Below are 22,613 nucleotides of genomic sequence, written 5' to 3'. Positions count from 1 at the left end.
TTCATAAGTCTTATGCATGAGAAGAACATGAAGTTGAGCTCTTTTACAAAGCAATCACTCTAATTTTCACACCTCGTTTTTATTGCAAACCTTTACGAAATAAAAGCGTTAAAAAAGAGGATAAAGGATAAAGTCACTGGCGTATAAATCCACTTGGGATGCGCCAATGCGTTTTACTGGAATTCGTAATCGTTGAGGTTTTGGAACGCGTGTTGGCCTATACAATGACTTGCTGGGGCCAGCCGAAGATCAAGTCAGTGTTTTTATCCTCCCAGACAAGTCTGGTACGAATTTATCGACCCCGCAGGGATGAAAGACTTGGTTTGCACTAGGGCGGTTTCGAACCCTCCACCGTGTGGGGACCTCTAACCGAGTGTGTTAGTGTAAGAAATTCGGAAGCAATCTATATTGGCCTACAGTTGTACCTCGTGGAAATATATGACTTCAAAGTTGGCTCTACAGTTGGGGCGACTGTTGTAGCAAGTAAACGCGATGTCACTGGGAGTAAAGTAGTGCTGTAAAACTTGGGTTGTAATGGTAGTCCACAGCGCAAACCTTGTCTGAAAACGTCAACGTTACACATCTGGTTTTGGTGAAACTGAAGATTGATGGTGAAACGTGATCAGCTTCAATCCTGTTGTGTAAAGAGGAGTTAAATGCCCATTCATTTCTCTACAAATCATCAACATATGATCTTTTCTTGTGATTTGCCGCGTGAGATTTAATCTGCGTTTTTTTATTTATATGTTCTTTTTCTCTTTGAATACAACGTATCTCGAAGTTGACGATGTCGAGGTCTCTCTAGAAATCTCTCAAATATAGAATCCAGGATGTAGATAACGAGTATGAGCGTGACGCGTTCAATTCTCCTCAATCACCTTGGAAAACGGCGAATGGATAAGCTGAGGAAATAGGGTGCTGAGGCAAGCGTAACGTGCACAAGGATGACGCATTCTTAAGTAGCTCGTAGAAGCAAAAGTCTTCGATGTCGAGTTTCAGTATGATTAGGGTGAGTATGAGAATAGAGCGAGATCACGTTTATGCTGGTAATCTACATTCCGAACTCTATATCTGCCCACAGGGACCTGAACATCGCCAGTTCCGTGATATTCCTTTGATGAGGTTGAGGTGGCTTTGATGTACCGAAACACTGTGTAGAAACAAATGCAAGATGATCTGTAACATGCAGTCTTCCCGATTTATACAATGTTTCGATGCAGAAGGATATCTCGCAGTGGTACCGATGTCCTGCACACGGAGGTAGGCGAGGTCCGATTCCTTTGGGTACCGGCAGCTCTGACGCAGGTGCTTATGATCTTCTGTATCGTAAGCGCAGTATCCACCATTAGTTGCTGCGACAAAGAAACACTTCCACATGGAGACGATCTTCGTGACGATATGATTTCATTTTCACAACGGTTCATCAGGGTTCAATGCTGCGAGCTCGGTCTCAGATGCTCTGGATTTTTTTAAGGAAACGAAGGAAGCAGTTGTTGAATAAGATAATTGTTTCCATCACAAGCTTATATTCATCATCAGCGTAGATCGTAGCTGAACATCCGCTAGTCCAAAAAATCATAATCCAAACGGCGAATTGTTCAAAGCAACGAAAAGTGCTAGGCTTGTCCAAGTGCAGGGAATTAAAGCTCGAAGCTTTGTTAAATAGCTGCAACACAAACATGGTCCCAATGCGAGGCGGTTTTGGAAGATCAAAATAGAAGGCGAACCATAAGTGTCGTCAAACTACAGTGACAACTGTATGATATTGGAATTGTTTGTTGGTTTGCGATCCTGTACCAACAAATAGTCGCATGTTTAAATAGTAGTGGTTTGAAATTCCACTTATCGGCTAGAAGACTTACCGACGAGAAAAAGGAATGCACTGTCAGAAATAAGTGCAGGAAATCCGTTCATACTCCACTTCTTCCGAAAAGCCCAACCTCACTACTGATTTTACTTTGCTATGTCAATTAGCTTTTTGGCTTAATCGGCGAGCTGATGTCATCGCCTGACGCGACTACCCGCATCTTCGCCGAGGTGTGCCGTCCTTGAACACAGCTCCCCAACCTTCTCGATCTTCCGCAAGAGCTTGCACAGAATCAATCCATTCGTCGCTATTCCATGTTCTGCGAAACCTTACGTCTCGCCTAAACTGCCTATCCACGCCGAGCATCCTCAGGTCCTTTTTCACCACCTCAGTCCAGAACTTCCGTTTTCGTCCAGGTAGCTTCTTCCAGTTTGAATCGGAAAAACTTCTCAAAACTCGTTGAACAAGACGATCTGCTCCTCTCCTTATTATATGACAAAAGAAGCGAAGACGATTTTTTGTAGCATACTTTCGCTGGAGGTGCAAGATGTTAATATCTTCCATCCCTCGGTACACCACATCGACTTCCTCGTAAAATTATTCATTGTGGGATACCTTAGGGAAAAGTAGCCAAGCAGCCGTCTAAGCAGCTTCCTTTCCGTGTAAACAAGCCTCTTCGTCAACGTAGAAGGTGCTGCCCAAGTCTCTGATCCGTACATCATGATAGGGCGAATTGCGGATAGGTACACTCGCAGCTTGACTTCGTTGGTGATGGGAGTCGACCATAGGCATTTCGTTAAAAAGTTGAATGTGAAAACGGCCTTGGTGCATCTTTGCTGAATATCTTTCTCGTAGCTGCTGTTGTTCTTCAGCACACAGCCCAGGAAACAGAAGTCATCGACGAGTTCAATTGGTTGTCCGTCCATCCTGACTCCCGTTCGAGATCTCGAAGATATCTGCGTCTGATTACATTTATCAGGGCGTAGACGTAATCCATGGCCCTGCCACTGCCCCTTGTCTTACCCCAGTTACCACCTCGAATGGTGTCGTATACCCTACTGTTCGAACTGCAGCGGTTGTTCGTTGATTCATGTTGTCGTGCAAGTGAAAGAACTTTCCTGGTACTGCATCGGGGCGGGGCGCGTTAAGAGGACGGCCTTGATGAGGAGAGTTGAAAGCGGCATCAAAGTCCAGGAAGGTTAGTTGCATCGGCTTCAAGTACCGCCACCAGACTTCGACATGAATTACGAGTGTAGTTGCAGCGCACTTGCAGTACGCGCTCTAAACGGTGCGGTGGAGGCAGCAGTTGGAACCGAGGTGGGACCATCGCAAACTGCAGCGATGGGTGGTACCAGCAAGGGTTTCGTCACGCTTCTAGCCGCTACGCAAAGACGCTTACGCAATTGCGCACGAGCTTTAAGTCGTTTTAACTCTGTTGTAGGGTGAAAACGACATGAAGCACAGTGCAATTCCGTAAGCAGCTGCACTCGAAGCAAAACGGTGCAGAAAGCGGTTGGAGTCAAGGTGGGACCATCGTGAACTGCAATGAAGAAAGGTAGCAGGGGTCCTCACTCGATCCTTACCGCTATGCTTCTCGTTGTTTTGTATAATATATAAACTATGAATAAATGTTAAACATACTGTAGAACTATATAAACTAATAAATTTAAAAATATAAGCTATCATGCTATATAATAACGCGCATAGTCCGTGTGTATGTGTGTTTTTTTTGTCTGTTTGTCACGAAAATACTCCATAATGATGCAAAACTCTGCGCCATGCAACTGATGGGGGAGCACTCTACCTTTCCACAATTTTCCAGAAATGTATTACTATGTATGTTGGCTTTGATAGGACAATTTAGTTTCTATCATATGTTAGTAAGGGCAAATGAACTTTTATGTGTGTTTATGTGTACAGTTCCAAATATGCAAACTATCATGCTATATAATAAGGGGCTTATTCTGTCACCTGTGTACGTCTGTGTGTGTCTCAGTTACGAAATACCCAAAAAGAGAGGGACACGAATATCATAGCGTCGGTTTGGTGCGCTGGAGCCCTAATGCGGTAAAATTGGGTGAGACGGGTCCTACGGCGTCGAATTAGTGCCTCGGAGCCAGAAAACCATAGAGTAGAGTGAGGCGGGTCCCACTGCTTCGGATTGGTGCGCGGGAGTCCCAACGGCAGAATGGGTTTCTATGACTCATTCGCGTATCTCTTTCCAAGCATATTTCCCGGATGCTGCTAACATCTTTTCTTCCCAAAGTGGAGACACACATACAAACGGCTGCTTACATACAATACAAGCCAACACACGTTAACGTGGACTCACATAGAGTTTATTCTTCACCACGATGATGAAGAATAAACTCTACGTCTTAATTTATTGTGCACTACATATATACATCATTACATACATTACCAGTCTGAAGTCCGGCTTTAACCGGACGTTCAGACTGGTAATGTATGTAATGATGTATATATGTAGTGCACAATAAATTAAGAAAAATTTTCTGTCACATATCAGAATTACGACATTAATAGTGCCGGTTTTGCGATTTTCTGGTTCTTTTTTCCGGTCGTTAGATGGGATAAAAATCGAAATTTTTCGACTTTTTGTCGATCTCTGAACTATCTACAATGGTTGAGAGAACTAGGCTGCTGTCCGGAAAGGGGAAATTTTGTACGTACGGGTTTTGCTTAGTACCTTCCTCCGACGTGTTTTTTATGTCGGATTCACATTCTATTCATTATGTTCCATTCTGTTCATCTGGACGGGAAAAACTTGCCGAAATCGATCGATTTTTGCTCGGTTACCACCAAAAAGTGTGTGATCTCGAACCGCGAGCCTAATATCTCGGATCAACTTCACCACCTGAAGGAAAATCGCCGCTGTAGCCGTTCGCTGATCTCCACCAGATGCCGATGCGAACCGTTTCCGGACGCTTCCATATTTTTGATAGGAAGAAGATGGAAGAAATGCTATTTTGTTCATCTTTTTCCCATCAAACTTCCAAAAAATGGCTGGGCATTCGCCGACTGCAACCATATAGTAGCCATCTGTTTACGAACACTGAGGCGCTACCGAAGATTCCTGAACTCTTGAAAATCTCAGTTCTTCACTTGGTTTTGCCTTTTTCGTTGCTTACGTAAACAGGAAGTAGTTATCGATCGTATGCCCGCCGCGTTGACCTCGTTCCAGGTTGCCTTGCCACACACCTTGAGGCAGGCGTTGACCTCGTTCTTGCTGCCTCGTCAGGCCTTCAGGGTTGCGGTAATTGACCTGTGATGGACCTCGCACCCTTCCGTGTTAACCTATGCGTATCATTCGCCTCGGATCTCCGGGAAGAGCTTGTCGTTCAACGCCAGCTAGCCACGACCAGCGTATCCGGTCCATTCGGACTCACCTTGCAAGTGCGGGTACATGTTTTTGGGAGTATTACACCAGTTCAGTTTTGTTCATATGGAAAACGTTGACGAAGACGTTCGACCTTGTTTCTGTCGATATCGATACGTTTAGGTGAGACATCCGGTCTCACGTCAAATGTTCCGCCCACGTGCAGTGCATCGCTTATTCCATGTGCCCAGACCTATCTAGTGCCGCTTGATGATTTATATCTTGGTGAGTTCGCTTCAGTATTTCGAGCAACAGTAAAACAAAAAGATGAGAAAAAGAAGTGTTCGTGTTCTATGTGCGGCAGCTTCATCATATCTAGCATTCGGTTCGGTGGTTTCAGGCGGTCCCCATGCGCAGCAGTGGTTTACGGCACTACCTAAGCTGGATTTGATGTTTTTGCATGAATGGGACGACCACAACTACAACTACACGGAACAGCAGTTCGCCATTGTGGGAAATCACAGGGTGAAAAAGGTTCATCTTCACACTGTTTGTGGCTGCTTTGTCTCGAATCCACCATTCCAATCCACATCTTTCTTTTTAGGGTGGATGCGCAGTGCGAATAGGAATTTGAAGCTGTGGAGGAAGGTGAAGGGCAATTAACATAAACTCATCCAGCTATTTCGTTTCTACATCGAAGAAGCAGTGGTTAATTGTTGACGAATTCGATATCTTTTGCTTTAGCTAGTACTTGCGCGTGAATTTAGTTGCTGCCGACTGGAAATGAGATGGCCGCCTACTACCCATCGTTGTCACGACACATTCTGAGTAAGTTGAAGTCGGAGGAGAAGAAGTTGCAGTCGTATCGTGAAGTATTGCCGTCGAGGAAGCCGCAAAAGGTTTGTCAGCGGTATGTGTTGGTGTTTTTGGCTTTCTAGTGCCCACACCGTGATTCCGTACGGCAACGATCAAGTTCCAGCCGGAGGAGCCGTACTGTGCTGCACGCGCGCACACGCGAGTGATCGAGGAGATGAAACGTATCCAAGTCGAGTATGAGCGGAGCTTGACGATCGGCAGTGCCAACTGCAACTACTATACAGGGTAAGCGATCGCAAAGTTTAATTGTTTCGTGTGAACGTGTGTCATATCGTGATCGTTTTTCAGCGCATTCATGTCCTACATCGTGCACTGTAACACCGCAAGGAATGAGTGCGTCTAGTGTGTGATGCGCGTGATGCTGAGCGGTTGCGCTTATTTAGGTTGGAGTGTATCCGAAGCGAAAGGATGTGGACGCGTTACGCGACCAGACCACGCACCACGGTAACTTCTTCGTGCCCGACCAAGTGTCGTTGGAGCTGGTTACGTTATACGACGTGTTGCGCGTCGCGTAAGTGTTCACGATGCGTTTTGCGTTACCAATGTGTTTGCGTTGCTTAGTCTTGCGTTCGTTCAGAGTGGCCGAGCGGAATGGTCTGCATAAAGATGAGGTGCAGCAACCAACATCGAAGTTCTTCCTGAACTGGTTCGCGAATTCGTTCGGAAAGACGCACACCATAAAGGTGATGCGACGCTTCCTGAAGAACACCCGCTACGGAGACCTGAACATCTCGTGCAACACGGTAAGCACAGAACAGCTAAAATAGTTAAGTTTGAGTGAGTGAGTGAGTGAGTGAGTGAGTGACCATCCATATTCAATCGCGGCAGCGTACGACCAAACTACAATTTGAACGATACCTGAAGAGATCGTATGAAGAACTGCGCGCTGAAGTGAATGCTGCATGTGCTATTCTGTCAGGTACGTGGTGGTGGCTTCGTGATTCCGTTTCGATGTTGGTTGTATTTGTATTCGTATCCAAATTGTTATTGTTGTTGTTCACCGCAGGTTATAAAGCAACAACGCAGCTGTAGTACTATAATGACAGCTATGCGATCGCATGCGCGTACGTCTACTACCGCCTCCGACACTACGCGAACGGGGAGGCGACGACGGAGAGCGAACGAATGCAGGTGATCGAGTCGAAAGTGCAAATTGCTAGGTGTGTCGCTTTTCCCCGTACCTGTAACCGTCCATTCGCACATTATCCGCATCCAACCGTCACTTCGCGGACACACTGCTCACTGATCCGTTGCAGATTTCGAGCGAGGGCCGAACGTGACGAGGAGGTGGCAGTAGAAGAACCGGGCCACGACAACGAGGTAGACCTGTAGCTAGTTAGCTACATTCGTTCCTTCTACACTTCAAGAAGTGCAGGAACAGTTGACAACCAGGCTAGCAATAGACGAACAGTTAGTGGCCGGCACACTGTTGCGGCGGCAGAAAAGGATTTTGGCTACTCGGCTATAGAGGAGGATTCGACGAGTCCACCGGCGTCGGATTGGTGCCCCGGCGCCAGATAGCTATAATATGAGGTGCGACGTCTTCGTCGACGTTTTCCATGTAAACAGAATTGAACTGGTGTAATGCTTCCAAAAAACATGTACCCGAACTTGCAAGGTGAGTCCGAATGGACCGGATACGCTGGTCGTGGCTAGCTGGCGTTGAACGACAAGCTCTTCCCGAAGATCCGAGGCGAATGATACGCATAGGTTAACACGGAAGGGTGCGAGGTCCATCACAGGTCAATTACCGCAACCCTGAAGGCCTGACGAGGCAGCAAGAACGAGGTCAACGCCTGCCTCAAGGTGTGTGGCAAGGCAACCTGGAACGAGGTCAACGCGGCGGGCATACGATCGATAACTACTTCCCGTTTACGTAAGCAACGAAAAAGGCAAAACCAAGTGAAGAACTGAGATTTTCAAGAGTTCAGGAATCTTCGGTAGCGCCTCAGTGTTCGTAAACAGATGGCTACTATATGGTTGCAGTCGGCGAATGCCCAGCCATTTTTTGGAAGTTTGATGGGAAAAAGATGAACAAAATAGCATTTCTTCCATCTTCTTCCTATCAAAAATATGGAAGCGTCCGGAAACGGTTCGCATCGGCATCTGGTGGAGATCAGCGAACGGCTACAGCGGCGATTTTCCTTCAGGTGGTGAAGTTGATCCGAGATATTAGGCTCGCGGTTCGAGATCACACACTTTTTGGTGGTAACCGAGCAAAAATCGATCGATTTCGGCAAGTTTTTCCCGTCCAGATGAACAGAATGGAACATAATGAATAGAATGTGAATCCGACATAAAAAACACGTCGGAGGAAGGTACTAAGCAAAACCCGTACGTACAAAATTTCCCCTTTCCGGACAGCAGCCTAGTTCTCTCAACCATTGTAGATAGTTCAGAGATCGACAAAAAGTCGAAAAATTTCAATTTTTATCCCATCTAAATACCGGAAAAAAGAACCAGAAAATCGCAAAACCGGCACTATTAATGTCGTAATTCTGATATGTGACAGAAAATTTTTCTTAATTTATTGTGCACTACATATATACATCATTACATACATTACCAGTCTGAACGTCCGGTTAAAGCCGGACTTCAGACTGGTAATGTATGTAATGATGTATATATGTAGTGCACAATAAATTAAGACGTAGAGTTTATTCTTCATCATCGTGGTGAAGAATAAACTCTATGTGAGTCCACGTTAACGTGTGTTGGCTTGTATTGTATGTAAGCAGCCGTTTGTATGTGTGTCTCCACTTTGGGAAGAAAAGATGTTAGCAGCATCCGGGAAATATGCTTGGAAAGAGATACGCGAATGAGTCATAGAAACCCATTCTGCCGTTGGGACTCCCGCGCACCAATCCGAAGCAGTGGGACCCGCCTCACTCTACTCTATGGTTTTCTGGCTCCGAGGCACTAATTCGACGCCGTAGGACCCGTCTCACCCAATTTTACCGCATTAGGGCTCCAGCGCACCAAACCGACGCTATGATATTCGTGTCCCTCTCTTTTTGGAATTTCGTAACTGAGACACACACAGACGTACACAGGTGACAGAATAAGCCCCTTATTATATAGCATGATAGTTTGCATATTTGGAACTGTACACATAAACACACATAAAAGTTCATTTGCCCTTACTAACATATGATAGAAACTAAATTGTCCTATCAAAGCCAACATACATAGTAATACATTTCTGGAAAATTGTGGAAAGGTAGAGTGCTCCCCCATCAGTTGCATGGCGCAGAGTTTTGCATCATTATGGAGTATTTTCGTGACAAACAGACAAAAAAAAACACACATACACACATACATATACATACATACATACATACATACACACACACACACACACACACACACACACACACACACACACACACACACACACACACACACGCACGCACGCACGCACGCACGCACGCACACACACACACGGACTAAGCGCGTTATTATATAACATGATAGCTTATATTTTTAAATTTATTAGTTTATATATTTCTACAGTATCTTTAATATTTATTTATAGTTTATATATCATACAAAACAACGTGAAACATAGCGCTAAGGATCGAGTGAGGACCCCTGCTACCTTTCTTCATTGCAGTTCACGATGGTCCCACCTTGACTCCAACCGCTTTCTGCACCGTTTCGCTTCGAGTGCAGCTGCTTTCGGAATTTCACCGTGCTTCATGTCGTTTTCACCCTACAACAGGGTTAAAACGACATAAAGCACGTATGCAATTGCGTATGCGTCTTTGCGTAGCGGCTAGGAGCGTGGCGAAACCCTTGCTGGTACCACCCATCGCTGCAGTTTGTTCCTTGAGGTTTCCGCACTACATCAATTTCCTGACATGTTGCGTTCAAAAGGCGTCGACTGTTCTATTCTTAGTGTGTATGCAACCATTGGCATATCTACGACTTGACGCTCCATCCGTGCTACCTTAATCTCAGTACTTTTTTCTCTTCCTCTATTTTCCTTTTTGTTCAGAAACGTCCCTATTAAAATACTACAGATATCTTAACCCAACACATAATTTTCAACCACTCACTTTTTCTCAGGTTCTCTGATGGTCTCGGGTGTCGGTGGTGGAGATTTGTGAACTCTTTCATTAGAGATCCATTCTATGTTGATCCACGATCCCCGACGTCACTTCTGTTCAGGTTAAGTTGTAAAGCAAGCCCTAACTCAAGTCGTTCACAATGTGGGAAAAGGATTTTAGAATGAGAACCTCTTCGCTTACCGTAGTAGACGAACGACCTTATCGTCCGTTCTATGAAGAGAACGAGTGAAATTGAGACTTTGTTTCCTGTAGCTACTCTTTGCTGTGAAGGGAGTCAGTAGTGGCTAGTAATAACTGTCAATGATTACGTCGAAAAATGTCATAGTAGGTGCATTCTTATTTTTCCTTTTCTCCCGCATCTTTTCGTGCAAACAATCTTCGGAATCTTGCTAGCTCTTCTACTCTCTCCAGATGGTCCCACTTGGACTGCAGCGGCGACAAATGATGCGGTTGTTATCGAAGTCTGCTGTAAGCGACCACATTCCTTTTGTCTCTTCAAGTCAACATTCATTTTCACTGCGATCCATACCTTTGGATGTTTTAATGGTTGGAACCTCTAGCAACCGCTTCCTGCAGTATAGTGTCTGTCAAATGGAAGAAGACCCTGCCATTGATTTTTTTTCACATTCTGAGTAGAAATACGTTTATTGACCTGATGATTTCAACCAGAATTTGCCACAATTTTGGTGCTGAACAGATTTTTCAAATATCACACCAAATTAGTTGGATTATTGAAAATCTCGCTTTTAAAATCATTACTCTAAAGCAAAGTCCTTGCCAAAGACAGTATCCCTAATTCGGTTACAATAATCCACCAATGACGGGTATTGATCTTTCAAGACATTCTTGGCGTGACTGTCTGTAGGGAGGTAAAGCGTTGTAGCCAATTGTCCAAAGACAGTGCAATCAGCCTTAAAAACAAAGTTTTACCATTGTTTCCAAAAAGAAGAAAGAATATTCCTTACCGTAGTGATGTAGTCCCCAAACAAGAACTTTTGCTCTCCAAGCAGAGACTGGAAAGCATCGTAGTCCTTTCTTAAGAGATCCTTGTAGTTTTCACTAGACAACTTGCCTACACCAGCGGTTATTCGTTTTGTTGCCTTGAATAGCGCGCACTTTGTACTGTCGGGAAACAAAAAAACCAGATGATCTTACCTTTGCCCTCATCAGGAAAGCTATGATCGGTGCTCCAACAGGTATGAGGAACTCAGGACAACCCATGTCGCGCAGAGCCACTGCGAAAAATTCGTTGTTGTTCTCGACAACTTTGAACTGGTACTGGACGCTAAAGAAGTCAATTAAATTACAGATACTTTGCATTTTTAAGAGCTCATTCAGACTTGCGCATACAGGAATGTATGGTTATCCGCCATTCGTTCAACAGCTCTTGCGACAGCTTCATCTTTTGGAGACGATAGTGGCTGAAGTGTTTGAGGATCAAGAAGTGAGCATCCAAAACCACAAAATATTGGGTTTATACATATTTTTTTCTGAAATTCTTAAACAGTCTATAACTAAGAATTATCCTAACATTTCTACTCTGATGATATATGATGCAGTTGAGTAAAAACGACATTAATTGCGGTGCCGTTGCGTAAGCGATTGCCCTCGAAGAGGCGGTTAAGATCGCGGGGGGACCTTGCTAACACCTCTATTAGGTGCAGTTCGCGATGCTCCCACCTCGATCCCATCCACCAGTTCCATAGCGCTTCCTCGAGTGCAGCCGCTAACGTAATTGCGCCGAGCCTCATATCGTTATGGCTTGACCTGGTGGAACCATGGTAAACAAAACTGCTGCAATGGGTGGTGCTAGCAAGGGTTCCACAACGGTTCTAAGTTCGAGTGCAACCGCCTACGCAACTGCACCAGACTTCGTGTCGTTTTTTATCGGCTGGCACTCGCCAGTCATGTTAAGTTGATCAATCCTCATAGGGATTCCGGATCAGTGTTTTTACCGTTCCAAATAAGTCCTGCATTAGCCATTAATAGTCATAGCCACCTCTGAATCCACTTCACAACCCCCAAATGTCGACAATGCGATTGTGATCGTTGGATAGTTGCGCGTTTGGTCCATCCGACCTAACGTTAAAGACAGTGTATCACGAAATTGACGTGAAGCCCCGTAGAAAATAGAGAGTTCGGTAAATAGTTTATAAATGTGAGCGCAGTCAGTTCTTTGCTCGTCCCAAAAATAACGGCATCGGAAATGGCGTCTAAGCGTAGTGCGTGATGTCATCTAAACGACCAAATAACTCAGAAAGGGCGGGTGTAATGTAGCGGTTAGAGGTTCCGCTTCCTGCACGATCGATCGGAGGTTCGAATCCGCCCTAGTGCTTACCAAGCATCCCTCCGCGGTAGATAAATTGATACCAGACTTGTCTGGGAGGATAAAAACACTGACTTGACACGCTCGACTTTCCTCGCCGGTTACTGTAAAACTGCACGCACGTTCATAAATCTCAAACGATTCCGAATTGAAGTCGATGTGCGGGGAATTTGACAACACGAATCTAGGGACTCCAAACGAGAAAAACACTGACTTGACTCATCGGCTAGCCTACACTACAAGTCATTGTAGAGGCCAGTTACACGTTCGTAAACCTCAAACGATTCTGAATTGAAGTGAACGTGGGGGCGCATACCAGCGGATTGATTAATGCCAGAAACTTTGTCCTTTTTATCCTTTAAGTCAGAAAACGAAAACGAAAAAACGAAAGCTTCAAATTCCTCTCATATAATAGAGTAAATGCTACCATTCGCAACTGACTAACATTCTTATTCTAGTACTTGTTGCTAATTATTATTTCTTTTTGAAGTAGAGGTCTCAAAAAAACTTACATATCAATCCAAAGCAATAAAAAGCAAATTTTAGTGAAAACTGGGTCAGTTGAGGGTAACATCATAGCGAAATATTATTTCCTTCACTTAAAAGACACTGAACTCGAAAACTAGAGCTACCTTGATGTCGAAATGTTTGCTGAGACGATCGACGATAATCTGCGAATCAGCTATGTGTTCACCATTCAGCTCGATAAATGGCAACAGACCATATTCCGACCTACCCATCAAAAGTGGACACACCTAAAAAAATCCGTCTATTTCATCTAAAAAAAAAACTGGCGAAAAAATTCTAGAAAGAAACTCAATATTTAATTCACCTCAGGTGTGCACAGTATTTTTAACGTTGTAGTAGTATTTTTATTGGTCTTTGCAACTCTTATTTTAATTCAGTAGAATCTTGTGAATAATTAATTGCAAAATGAAAAGAACAACGGCATCACCCCACGAATCCGAGGTGGAGTATTCCTATACGAGATAGTAGATTATGGAAAGGAGGGTGATTCCTTCCATTTCTTCCTAATTGCCGTGAAGATGCGGCGCCGCGCAAGGCTGGCATGCTCCAGTCGAACTCCTTGTAGAAAATAGCGCGCCGGAACGCTCGAAGCCGTATCTTCCCGTCCGTTTTTTACGGCAATTAGGAATAAATGGACGGAATCACCCTCCTCCCCATAATCTACGACCCTGTATACGGACTGGACTGGAACTCCACACTACTCCACTGGAAATCCGTACCACTCCAGATTCGTGGTGTGATGCCTTTAAAGGAACAAGATATGTTGAGAACCATGGCAAGATATGTTAAGAACCATGAAATATGCAGGAACGCAGCCTAATTGAAACCTGTGGTAAATTTTCATTTCAGAATCGCTGCCGTGTTGGATTTTAATATTACATTGTTATTTATTATTTAATTATGTATTATAAAAGTCGAAGTCCATGTGTTCTGGCAGTGTTAGTACTGAAAAACAGCCTCAAGAAGAAGTAAGAAAGAAAGCGGGAGATTAGGGAAGCTCAAAACAGTTAGGTAAGTCTATTTAGATTTACCTCACTCTTGTGAGCCCGATATAGTTATACTGGCGAGTGAGCTCTGGAAAATGGATGCTTTTTGGTTACATCAGATTATGGCTATATGTGAGAAGATCATAATTAACACCTGCAGACGGTAAGAACCAGGAAAAACGAGAAAAGAGATACATGACACAATATTTCACTACACAATTCCCTCTAAATGGCCTCGTAAGCTGGGGAGGTGACTGAAGAATGAGACATTGATATAATTCTAGTTGGTCATGTTGGTTACCTCGTAAGGGACTTTGTTGGCTTTGAGAAACGTCTCGACCTTCAAACAGAACGGTGATATGTTTGGTAATGCTCTCGTACGAGGAAACTGATAGAGGTATACGGTATCCTTCTTCCAATCCACTTTTTGTATCTGCAACACATAGGATTCTCAACTATATACTAATACAACTACATGGACTAGCATGCAAACATTTTGAAAAAAAAAAACATTTCATGCACAAGCGATGCATATAACTAAATGTTAGAAGTCGTAGAAAAAAACTACACATTTTTCCTGGATTCCAATTTCATGAACTCCTTTACTCGTGTCAAGGTTAATCGAATTCCGACTACTACCATTAATAATACGGCAAAGGAAAACCTTTTTTCTGAATTATTTTTGAAAAATATCCTCAAAACGTTTTAATTTCAGTCGATGATGCAACCAGCCCTACTATCAGTAACTTTGGGCATCCGATGGCCACTTCTCTTACATCGCGATTCCGCAAAATTAAGATGGTTTTTAATTATAAAAACAATTAAACTGGTATGAGTATGATATTCCGGGACTCTTAAAGGCAGTACACCACGAAATTGAGGATTTTGGATCTCTATAGATAGAGATAGGGTTTGAAGTGTAGAATATGAGCATGGCTGTGACCACATCCCATCAATCCCCCTCCCTCCCTTCCTCCCTCCCCTTTATCGTTCTGTAAAACGATGTGGGAAACAATCTCATTAGTCAATTTTTCGTATGAACCACCTTTTTTGACGACCCTCGTATAAAAAGGTGGCGTGTCCGAACGTGCCTCGTAGGAAAAAAGAACCGATAAGGCCCACGTCATTTTTGAGTGCGATCAGGAATGTCGTCACGCTCATAATCGTAATCTACACCCTCAGCCCCATCCTTTCTTGGAGAGATGTCAACATCGCTTATTTCGTGTTTAATGAAAGCACAGCCAATAGCAGCGCCGAAAATAGGTTTGGTGAGGTTGCTTTAATTCCGCTCCAGAAACCAGTTCTACGTTAATATTCTTCTATCTGGTTATATCAAGTTAATCGGAAATCAATGTATATTGTCATGACTATGACTTACAATTCTTTCAACGAATTTTTTGATTTGCCGATTGCAAGTAAGACACTTTGAATTGAAAATGCAATAGGTTTTCTAGCCACTGACAAGATTTCTCTCAGTTCTTTGATTACGCCCAATTATGAGCCATTAATTCCTTGCCACGAAAAATAAAAACGCTATCTTCGTAAGTTTCATCTGCACCAATAAAATAATTGAATATAAAACAATAGATCTCAAAAAAATAAAAGAATTGAACCGCAGAACAGAATAGTAAATAAATAACTTGTAAATAAAAAAATAACTTGCGGAAGTCATAAACGAAAAGCTTGCTTTTAGTGCGCACCTCTCTTAGAATTCGTAAACAAGCAATGTTTTTCTGGGGTCTTAATTCTTTTGTTTACAGCATTGGTTGAAGGGGAAGAGAAAGGGAAAAGCTTGAAATGATTACGAAGAGTCATGCAAGAACATCTTAGCACGAGGAATATGCTACAAATAGCGGCGAACCTCTTAAACGTTTCAGTTCGGGTATAAAAATTAATTAAAGACAGGTGACGTCCTCTCCATGAAACAAGACAATATTTACTCACTGAAAAAAGGAAGTTTACAGACCATTCACCTATTAACTCACAGTCTCAATAAGCGAGTGTTATTTGCAAAAAAAAATATGCGGTCAGAATCAATGGCTCAACAAGTTTGATTCGGGAAGATTCAAGTAAGAATTGTTATTGCTGTTTCTGATTAGACGTTTCTAAACCAAACATAAAAAAGCAAATGTTCACCTCTTTTCTGCTTTTCTTGCCAGAAAAGAGAAATTTGTAAGCGATGACAGCAACAGTCACCCACACAGCGACGCACATTAAACAAACCATTGTCGAGGATTAGCTGTTGAATTTCAAATCGCAATTGCCAGGGGAGATGAGCTGACGGACCACACGAAACGAGCTGAACGTGAGTAATGGCGACCAAGTCGTCGCTTCTCCGCTAAGAGGCGGCCCAACGTGCAGAGAACAGCGATCGACTCACGCAGGTCGCGAGATTGCCGAAGACCCCGATGATGCAACGTTTGTATCGGGCAAGGCCACAGAGCAGGAACGTCCTTATCAGCGAATATGTTGAGAGCTGGTACGATTAAAAAGCGGAACCAAAGAAAGGAACTGCTAGAAAAAGTATTCCTGAGCAATGATCAAGTTCTTTTCCAGTATTGTAGCTATTGACGAAGAATCTGTTCACAGTTCAAAGCTCTTGTATCTTTCGCTTTATTTCCCTACCAAACACATTTCTTTCGTGACAATTAAAGTGCACCACATCTTTGTAATCTAACATCAGAACTTAGTAGAGCATAATCAAGGGATTACAGTTCCGGCAGGATATCTGCCTAGACCGGGCCATGAATTCGCAGAACTTGAGAAATATAGCAGAAACGTATTACACTACCGTAAAAAGTATTCCAGAGCAATGATGATTTTGACGCGGTGCGGCAGCCATGGCGAAAATGTAGAGATCGGATAGTAGATTGCGGGACCCGGTTCAACTTCAACTGATTTATCGCCGTAAAAACTGTGTGAGAACCGTTTTAATCACTACGAAGTACGTTCGAACGCGCCTCTATGTACGCGTTCCGGTCCTCTCAGGAGCCTATTCATTTGTCTCACTTGAATAGGCCGGTGAGAGGAAATCACTGATCCCTGAACGGTCGCACTTGGATGCGGCCGTTGGCGCGTTGCAACTGAAATCATCGTGGAGAAAAGGCGCCTTCCACGCCGTTTTTTTTTACGACGATTAGGGAAAGATGAGCGGATCCACTCTGAGCTACATACATACACTCTGGGCAATCTACTACTAGAATTTTACGCGTTCGCAGGTTGTGACACACTGACTTCAATTACCAAAGTTTAAGATTGTGCAGGTGGATTCAGTTCATGGGTCAATAAATGTGGCAATATTTGGTGAATTGATCATGTGCAGAAGAATATATTGTTACATATCGTGTCGTCACGGATTATATGTTGAACTGAACAACCACTAAACGGGAACTAAAAGTGCTCGTTGTATCCTTCCAAGCGGACGCTCACTTGCACCATAATTTCTTTCAGTAATTGTCGGTATGGTCCGAATCGGTTGACCTTTATCGAATAGAGCAATTTTCAAATAATAAATATGTAGAGTTACGAGCCTATCTAAAGTTCCCTTTGTTAGCTTATAAATATGCTTATTAGTGTGATCATTGTAGCAGAGAATTCAATAGAATTTTGGCGGCAAAGATTACTTCCCAAGTAACATGAAGAATAAATTCGTTTATCAAAAATGTCTGCCTAGCGCTATCACCCGTAAGAAAACCCTTAGCCAAAGACTGTTTTTCTGATCCGTTCACTGCAGTCCACCAATACTGGGTATTGATCTCTCAAAATGTACTAGTCAGTAGTAGTTTATCGAGACGTAAAATGTTGTAACCAGTTGCCCTAAGAGACAATCTGCCTCAAAAACAAATTTTTATTATTGTTCCAAAAAAGGAATGTATACCCTTTGCCGTGGTTTTATGTTGTCCACACAGAAGCTTCTGTCCTCCAAGCAAAGACTGGAAGGCGTCATAGTCTTCATTTAAAAGACCCTTGTAGTCTACAATAGACAAATTGCCAACACCAACGTATATTCTCGTTGTTGTCTTGAAAAATTCAAGCTCTTATTACTTCAGGGAAATTGGAAACCGCCTGAATCCCACCTTTTTTCCCCATTGGGCACTCTACGATAGCTGTACAAATGGTAAAGCAACATCTGGGGACAACCTAAGTCCCGTAAAGGCATTTCATAAAATGTGTTGTTATTTGCGACGCTCTTAATATAGAACGCTAAAAAAAATATCATTTTAGCTGCACGTACTACGAACGAAATAAACTATTCGATTACGTACAGGGAAGTGTGATTGTCTGCCATTGATTTAGTACATCTTGTGATGGCTTCATCTTTCGGAGAAATTAAAGAATGAAAAGAAAAGAAAACAAATAAAAGTACACCCACAGACCAATCGACAATTTCTTGAATTTCTCATTATTTAGAGAGATCTTAGAGAAGGTCTGAACATTCCAGAACTTTGACCTTGACCTTTGTATGAAAGAATTCTACTGGTACTTAACTTCATTGAGAAGATTATCTTCTTGGGCTTTGTTGTGCTAAAACGGACCGCTCGCGATCGCTCCCACGGTCGGACAGGTCGGACATGCTCCAGTCGCCCCCGATTACGAGCGACGGTACGGATGCTGCGTCGTCTGCCTGGGCACCGAGGATAAGCCACTGCCACAGCCGTGGCCACTGTTGTGGGCTAGGTGCGGTCCGCCCGCTTATACAACAAAAGTTTCCAACAAAACAACAAACTGGATAAAATCGACAGTTTCTTTCGGGAGGTGTCTTTTAGGTAACGATATTCGCAATCACTGTTCTCGAAACCATTCAGTGAATTCAGTGATTTGGCATTAACGGGCTCTGGATTTTCACGATCAGCACTATTCACTACTTCTGCATGCAAAATATCATCCATTTCTAAATAATCCGAGAGGTAGATCTGGTGAAAAATATTTAAAAAATAGAGAAAATCGGTATTTGTAGGAGAGCACAATTCATGTTTCAGTCTCCTCGGACCGAATTTCGCAAGATAATATCCGCTACGACCAGAAAACAGCGTGCCGGAGAGTAAACATTTTTTTTTAATCTGTAAATCAATATTCCTCGGATTATTGATTTAACTGTTTTAAAAAATCAATATATCGATTTATTGAGATTTTTTTTGACTTTTTAGAGCTTCTCTATCGATCTTTTACATTATCTGGGAGAGAACTCCGCATCCTCTACGCTCATCCTGTAGCTGCAGCAGCAGTATCAGCTGAGCGAGCTTGTTCGAGCTACTGTAGCATTTCCGGCTTCCGACTGTTAAACATTGAGATGTTGCGCGGTCCAGTACTGAAATCGGCGCAACAACACGCTTTTTCCCGTATCCATCAGGGTACGGGAAAAGACGCGATGTGGCTTCTTTTACGGCAACACCAGTGTTGGTTGAATAATGTTACGGTTTCAGTCTTTATAATTCGCATCAAATTCGCTAATAGCGGGAGAACAGCAGTGCTGCGGGAGGTTTTTTGCAATACTAGAAGCATTTGTTTGCAGTTGCATGGAATGTTTACTGTACATCAGCGTCGAAATTATTAGTAAACTTTAAAACTTTTAAAAAGGAAATACTTTTCATGCATGTGGAATAAGGAAGACTCCCTTTCGCTTAACAGTGATATTAATATTGAAAAATCGCGCGCAGCGGCTCCTCTTAAGCCTAATTCTTCTCACGCCGGGGCTCGTTGTAAGCTTAGGTCGCTGCGCGTGCGATTTCGCACAAGATCACGCATAATTCAATCGAAATGGCTAGAAAATGATATGAAATAGCATTATCGTAGCACTCATTTCTTTGCAAGATTGTGCAAGTTCTTCCACACATGTGCAGGATCTTACATTTCTCTCTCGAGTTCGGGCGGGATGGCATGTTCTCAACGTGGAAAGGCCGTAAGCGAATTTTTTGCATTTCAGCGTGATGAAATTAGAAAAAGGGGGAATAGAGGAGCAGTGGAAAGAGGAAGGAGGATAGGGGAAGGAGAGTGACCATTGACTACTACATACCTTACACTGTGGCCACTGTACTGTGGCCACGATTCTATCATCGGTTTAATTGCCCTCTGCTACGAACCGACGTTTTCGGACTCGCACAGTTTTGCACGAAATCAAGTTTGTTGGATAGAAGATTGAATTCTGAATTAGGAAAGTGGAAGTGGTTTAGCTAGTTTTCGTGTCTTCATGAAATTCTCCGAACATTTTCGTTTCGCGGTGTTTTGCGGACTTAAGATATCGATCACTCAGCTCTTTAACTTAAAGGCATAGCCCCACGAATCTAAGGTGGTACGGATTTCAGGTGGAGTATTTGTATACGGGATCGTAGATTAAGGAGAGGAGGAAGATTCCTTCCATCTCTTCCTAATTACCGTTAAAAATGGCCCAGAAGATACGGCTTCGAGCGCTCCGGTGCGCTATTTTCTACGACGAGTTCGATTGGAGCGCGCCAGCCTTGTGCACGGGCCGCATCTTCCGGGCCGTTTTTACGGCAATTAGGGAAGAAATGGACGGAACCACACCCTTCTCCATAATCTACAATCCCGTATACGAATACTCCACCTGAAATCCATACCACCTCAGACTCGTGGGGTGATGCCTTTAAACCCGGCTATAGGAGGCTCCGCCCCTTGGACCAATGCTAACGCGCTGCGAAATTCAAAATGGTACACCGAGTAACTACTTCCTCTGTTGCTTCAGAGGAATAAACTCGCAGGAAGATAGAAAATGAGTGCCTTACGTGTTTCCACGTGCATCTACCTCAAAACAAATAAGGACAAGATCACAATAAACCTTAACCCAAAGAGAAAGGAATTATGATCTCCGAATATCAAGATTAGCAAGGGATGAAGCTGGAATTTCGGCTTTATCTTGCAGCTGAGAAAGATCGCTTCAAGTAACTGCATGGCTTATATCTTTTCTTCTTCCTGCGTCCAGTTTTCTTCTCGTTTTTCCATTTGCTCTTGCATTGATCTCCTTATTTATTACTATCATTTGTTTAATTTGAACTTTCATTCTCTCTCTCGTCTACTACATCCCTGTTTTACTTGATTTGTTTTATTTTGATTCTATTTGTTTTTTACAGGCAGACTTATCCCAACATAATTAAGTTCTGCCGTTTTCATTCGATTCTACCGAATTAAGTACCGACGCAGTACCTTGACAGCCGCTTTTAAACTCGCTACTGTTTTAGCTTTAGTAAGAGAAGAAGAAACGACGTGTTCCTCACGTTTCTGTCAGTTTTCCCCACTACGTAATAGCATCACCAGCGGCAAAGGGCCTCAATAGCTTATGTGATTCTAAGTTTTTTTTTTAGCAGAGGTTTGAGGTTGAGAACTGGTAAAATTCGGAAACACAAATCAATAGTCATACTTTCGCACAGACACAAAACTGAAATTAAACCAAACTTTAAGACTCGATGTTCAGTAAAGTATTCATTCAAAGAGAAAATCTTGAAAGCGAGTATGAAGACACCAAACACAAAGTCGACTGGAAATATTTACAAGTTGGAACTTCAAGTAATGTCTGAGAACGCTAAATATGCTTTGCTATGGACCATTCCGGCTTTCCTTGGTTCTTCTTTTTTCATTATTGGTCCCAATATTAGAGCAACATTATTCAGGATATGTTTTAGAAAAAGTACTTTCTCCAACTAGAAAAAGATACTGGAAAAGAGTATTTACTTTCATTTGGAAAACCTCCACTATTTTTTCTATGCGAATTGTGTTCCTTTAGCTTCCATGTTCTTTGTCACATATTAACGTGGTATAAGTGTCGATTATCATGCTTACGTGCTGGTAAGTAAAGACAGCATGAAAAAACGAGAGTAACGTTACGAAGAGTGAAAAACAAAAACAGAAACAGGAATGAATGTAAGGACAGTGAAATACACGAAAATGAAACAAACATGAATGAAGTAAACGAGTGGTACAAGTTACCAATCGTCTACTTCATTCATGTTTGTTTCGTTTGGGAACAAAGTAAATTTGTGATATGCTGCATGAATGAAAAAAAAGTTTTAACCATAAACCTTTCAGAGGAGACAAAAAGAATAAATTAGACATAAAATCAAGAATAGGCACAACTTTTAAAGGCAGAGAGACAGGACAAAATAATCATACCAAGCAAGACAAGGGAATAAGACAAAACAATAAGACAGTGAAACGGTAGAAGTGGAACGTAGAAACAGGACGAGTAAGACAAAGATGATCCAAAAGATGAAAGAAAGTGAAAACATAAATTAAACAAGGAAAGCAATGCAAGAGCAGATGGAAAAACGAGAAGAAAGCTGAACAGAGGAAGAAGAAAAGATATAAGCCATGCAGTTACTTGAAGCAATGTTTATCAGCTGCAAGACAAAGGTAGAAAAGCCTTAATTCCAACTTCTTCCCCTGCTCAGCTTGAAATTAAGAGATCATACTTCCTTTCTTCCTTGCAATAAGGTTTATTGTGATCTTGTCTTTATTTGTTTTGAGGTAGGAGTACGTGGAAAACCGTAAGGCACTCATTTTCTAACTTCCTCCGAGTTTATTCCTCTGAAGCAACAGAGGAAGTGGTTACTCGGTGTATCATTCTGAATTTCGCGGCGCGTTAGCATTGGTCACGGGGGTGTAGGTTTAGATACGAGTCGGTGCCGCTAGCTCTTCGACATCGACGCTAGCCTCCGCATCACAGTCGGAGCGC

The 22,613-nt window shown here is 42.9% G+C and overlaps 3 protein-coding genes across 6 annotated transcripts; 1 reads left to right on the top strand and 2 right to left on the bottom strand.

Moving 5' to 3' along the window:
* Positions 1–1,015: 1,015 nt before the first annotated feature.
* Positions 1,016–7,541, top strand: RB195_009722 (uncharacterized protein; the record flags this gene model as incomplete). 3 transcript variants are annotated; one of them, XM_064190401.1, is made up of 12 exons in its annotated part: positions 1,016–1,122; positions 1,190–1,305; positions 5,328–5,429; positions 5,545–5,678; positions 5,912–6,043; positions 6,124–6,245; positions 6,309–6,353; positions 6,404–6,531; positions 6,582–6,763; positions 7,053–7,180; positions 7,277–7,340; positions 7,396–7,488. In XM_064190401.1, the coding sequence occupies 12 exons, from the start codon at positions 1,016–1,018 to the stop codon at positions 7,486–7,488; spliced, it is 1,353 nt and encodes a 450-aa protein (XP_064047985.1). The 3 variants fall into 3 exon arrangements, with proteins under 3 accessions (XP_064047985.1, XP_064047986.1, XP_064047984.1); XM_064190403.1 differs by lacking the exons at positions 1,016–1,122; positions 1,190–1,305; positions 6,309–6,353; ... (3 more) ...; positions 7,277–7,340; positions 7,396–7,488 and adding exons at positions 5,096–5,243; positions 5,749–5,760; positions 5,823–5,852 and having other exon boundaries at positions 5,912–6,054; positions 6,124–6,166; XM_064190402.1 differs by lacking the exons at positions 1,016–1,122; positions 1,190–1,305; positions 5,328–5,429; positions 5,545–5,678; positions 5,912–6,043 and having other exon boundaries at positions 6,175–6,245; positions 6,309–6,327; positions 6,598–6,763; positions 7,413–7,541.
* RB195_009723 (uncharacterized protein) lies at positions 2,018–2,733 on the bottom strand (the record flags this gene model as incomplete). Its single annotated transcript, XM_064190404.1, has 2 exons — positions 2,018–2,126; positions 2,423–2,733. 2 exons carry the CDS (start codon positions 2,731–2,733, stop codon positions 2,018–2,020), a joined length of 420 nt encoding a protein of 139 aa, XP_064047987.1.
* Positions 7,542–10,845: 3,304 nt separating the features above from the next.
* On the bottom strand, positions 10,846–16,156 carry RB195_009721 (uncharacterized protein; the record flags this gene model as incomplete). Of its 2 annotated transcripts, none has more annotated exons than XM_013436040.2 (7): positions 10,846–11,001; positions 11,056–11,190; positions 11,246–11,375; positions 11,441–11,511; positions 13,049–13,171; positions 14,232–14,363; positions 16,067–16,156. In XM_013436040.2, 7 exons carry the CDS (start codon positions 16,154–16,156, stop codon positions 10,846–10,848), a joined length of 837 nt encoding a protein of 278 aa, XP_013291494.1. The 2 variants fall into 2 exon arrangements, with proteins under 2 accessions (XP_013291494.1, XP_064047983.1); XM_064190400.1 differs by having other exon boundaries at positions 16,067–16,144.
* Between the last annotated feature and the right edge of the window lie 6,457 nt (positions 16,157–22,613).

Source organism: Necator americanus, chromosome III (assembly GCF_031761385.1).
Source record: "Necator americanus strain Aroian chromosome III, whole genome shotgun sequence".
NCBI lineage: Eukaryota > Metazoa > Nematoda > Chromadorea > Rhabditida > Ancylostomatidae > Necator > Necator americanus.
This window is presented reverse-complemented; position numbering and strand designations above follow the sequence as displayed.